Raw genomic sequence first — 3,556 nt, forward strand, 5'->3', positions numbered from 1 at the left:
GGCACATAAAAGACACCATTTCGAGCGTGGCCATTTTCGTGCGGGTGACACGTAAAAGCACCCACTACACTCTCTGAGTGGTTGGCGTTAGGAAGGGCATCCAGCTGTAGAAACTCTGCCAAATTAGATTGGAGCCTGGTGTTGCCATCCGGTTTCACCAGTCCTCAGTCAAATCGTCCAACCCATGCTAGCATGGAAAGCGGACGTTAAACGATGATGATGATGATGATGATGATATAAGGTGTGATGGGTAAATTATATTTTATATTTCATGCATGTGCATTGTATGTGCATTAATTTCATGCATATACATTGTATTTTGTTAACTACACGGTACAGTAGGGCCAGTTGGGCACTGCCTGTTAAAGAAACACAACCATGATGCAATTCACTTTGCCAGAAATTTGGAAAGAGTTGGATGAATTTAATGGTGATTACGAGGGTACGGCAGCTTGGAAAACTCATTCTGATTGTTCTAATAAGAAAAGAACTCCTGAATTTGTCAGTGAGATCCAGGCCATGATTGACAATGATCCCTCCAAGTCAATCAGGTCCATTGCCAGGAACATGGGAGTGTCTGAGTTTCTTATCAGACAGTTAGTGCATGAAGACATTCAGTATTCCTCCTACAAGATGAGAAAGGGCCAATTTTTATCCCAAGCCATCAAAGACAAGAGGAAAGACCATGATATGAAGCTTTTGAACAAACTCAGGCATCCCCTCCAACTGAACATGCTTGGTTTTTCTCAGGTGAGAAAAAATTCTGCCAGAATCAGATGGTGGACACACAGAACAACCGTTGGCTCGCTGTGTCCCCAAAATGTACTGAGTGTGAGAAAAATAAAACATTCAGTCAGCATCATAGTGTTTGGAGTGATCACTAGTGATGCTAACGTTATGCCCCCATTCATCTTCCCATGCCACCACAGCCACAACACGGAGGCCAACCTCAAATGCCTGGAGTAGATAGTGCTGCTCTAGGTCAAGAGGGTGACTGTTGGAAAACCCTATGTCTGGCAACAGGACTCTTGCACCATGCTACACAAGCAGAAGAACCCAGTCATGGATGTAAGACCATTTCTGTGACCACAATATCCCTAACATCTGGCCACCTAACCCTCCAGACTGCAACTCCTTTGATCATTATGCGTTGAATGAGAGACCAACAAAACTCTTTGTGACACCAAAGATGAACTGAAGGCAAACTTAAACAAGGAGACCGTCCAGAAGAGTTGCAAGAGATTCCAAAGTAGTCTGAAGGCCGTGGTTGAAGCAAGAAGTGATTTTATTGAACAAGTTTACTCTTTTGTATTTCAAGATATTTTCATATAATTTTGGTAAATACGAAGGTAAGTAAAAAAGTAATGCCGTTTTGTTTAGGACAGGTATAATTACCAACACAGGAACATGTATCATACATCAAAATGAAGCTGGTCCTCTGTGGATCACATTCCTACTTCTCAACATAGTCACCATTTCTCTCAATAGCTATGTTCCACCTTCGAATGAGAGAATGTATCCCTACCCCGTAAAATTCTGGTGACTGTTCTTTGAGCCACTTCTTCACTACAGTTTTCACTTCCTCGTCACTGGAATAATGTTTGCCTCTCAAACCCTCTTTCGTGGGGCTGAAGAGATGATAGTGCAGTGACAATGATAGTCCAGTGACGATGGTAGTCCAGAGACGTGGAAGTGAAAACTGTAGTGAAGGACTGGCTCAAAGAACAGTCAACAGAATTTAACGGGGCAGGGATACATGCACTCATTTGAAGGTGGAACATAGCGATTGAGAGAAACGGTGACTATGTTGAGAAGTAGGAATGTGATCCACAGAGGACCAGCTTCATTTTGGTGTATGATACATGTTCCTGTGTTGGTAATTATACATGTCCTAAACAAAATGGTATTATTTTTTGACTCACCCTCGTAAAATATATATGTATGACAAATTAAATTCTATTGAAGTTGATACACTTTTAAAACTATGTGTATGAGTATACGGTATTAAACTTCCAAAAATGAAATGTCAGTACGACAATTTATTCACCACACCCTGTATATATGTTTGTGTGTGTGTGTGTATGTACATGAAGTAAACTTACAAGCTCCAAATATCGATTTCTGGCCCATATTTCTCGGAAGGATTAAATAATTCTGGTGCAGCATATTCTGGTGATCCGCAGTGGGTTTTCATAAGGTTGTCTTTAGAAAACGTATTGCTTAACCCAAAATCTGCAAAAGACAGAGAGTACAAAACATTAGAAATAAAACAAATATATGTGTGTGTGTATACAATCTTTAAATTTGATCACTGATAGTTTCATGCCATGGAAACACAATATCTGAGAACATCTGTATCGCTTGCCAGTGTTTCCAAGCAATCCATCAAGCTGACTACCTGTGATCAACCTTATTTGAAGAACAGGACACCGGTCTTTGAGAAACCATGAGATAAAACCATGCATATTAAATTTATCTCACACTGTATTCTTTTATTTCTTTCAGTCATTTGATTGCGGCCATTCTGGAGCACCGCCTTTAGTCGGCCAAATTGACCCCAGGAGTTATTTTTTGTAAGCCTAGTACTTATTCTATCGGTCTCTTTTGCTGAACTGCTTACTTACGGGAACATAAACACACCAACAATTGGTCGTCAAGCGATGGTGGGGGAACAAACACAGACACACAAACACACACACACAAATGCACAAAATCTCCCCCCCCCCATATATATATATATATATATATATATACGACAGGCTTCTTTCAGTTTCCGTCTACCTAATTCATTCACAAGGCTGTAATGTTAGTGTGCATACACGACAGAGTGTAAGTGCCTTGAGAGAAAAGTTGGACTTAAGAAACATCAGATGTGGTGTGCACGAGAGACGACTGCGCTGGTATGATCATGTGTTGCATATGGATGAGGATAGCTGTGTGAAAATGTGTCACACCCTAGCAGTGGAGGAAATCTGTGGAAGAGGTAGGCGCAGGAAGACTTGGGATGAGGTGGTGAAGCACGACCTTTGAACATTAGGCCTCACCAAGGCAATAGTGAGATCTTTGGAGATCTGCTGTGCTTGAGAAAACCTGGCAAGCCAAGTGAGACCATAACCCATGGCCTATGCCAGTGCATCATAAACAGCCTGACTGGATCCAGCACGACTGGCTCCCATGCCAGTGGCATGTAAAAAGCACCATTCAAGCATGGTCAATGACAGCACTGCCTGACTGGCCCCCGTGCCGGCGGCACATAAATAGCATCCATTCCACTCTTGGAGTGGTTGGCGTTAGGAAGGGCATCCAGCTGTAGAAAGTTTGCCAAATCAGATTGGAGCCTGGTACAGCCTTCTGGCTTGCCAGTCCCCAGTCAAACCGTCCAACCCATGCATGGCTTAGTGGTTAGGATGTCGCACTCATGATCTAGTGATTATGGTTTCAATTCCTAGACTGGGAGGTGCATTGTGTTCATGAGCGAAACACTTCATCTCATGTTGCTTTGCGATCACTTCGACACTGCCGCATGGCACACTGTGCACCCATTCAGACAATGTCA

At 42.5% G+C, this 3,556-nt stretch overlaps 1 protein-coding gene across 2 annotated transcripts in view; it reads right to left on the bottom strand.

The window, feature by feature from the left end:
- The window catches only part of LOC106868676 (serine/threonine-protein kinase MARK2), a 283,095-nt gene that overhangs the window by 8,446 nt on the left and 271,093 nt on the right, over nucleotides 1-3,556 (bottom strand). For both annotated transcript variants that reach the window (XM_052977514.1, XM_052977513.1), the window contains one exon: nucleotides 2,103-2,232. In XM_052977514.1, coding sequence (XP_052833474.1) covers nucleotides 2,103-2,232 — 130 coding nt within the window. The remainder of the gene's footprint in view (nucleotides 1-2,102; nucleotides 2,233-3,556) is intronic.

The sequence above is a fragment of the Octopus bimaculoides genome, chromosome 28, assembly GCF_001194135.2.
Source record: "Octopus bimaculoides isolate UCB-OBI-ISO-001 chromosome 28, ASM119413v2, whole genome shotgun sequence".
Taxonomy (NCBI): Eukaryota; Metazoa; Mollusca; class Cephalopoda; order Octopoda; family Octopodidae; genus Octopus; species Octopus bimaculoides.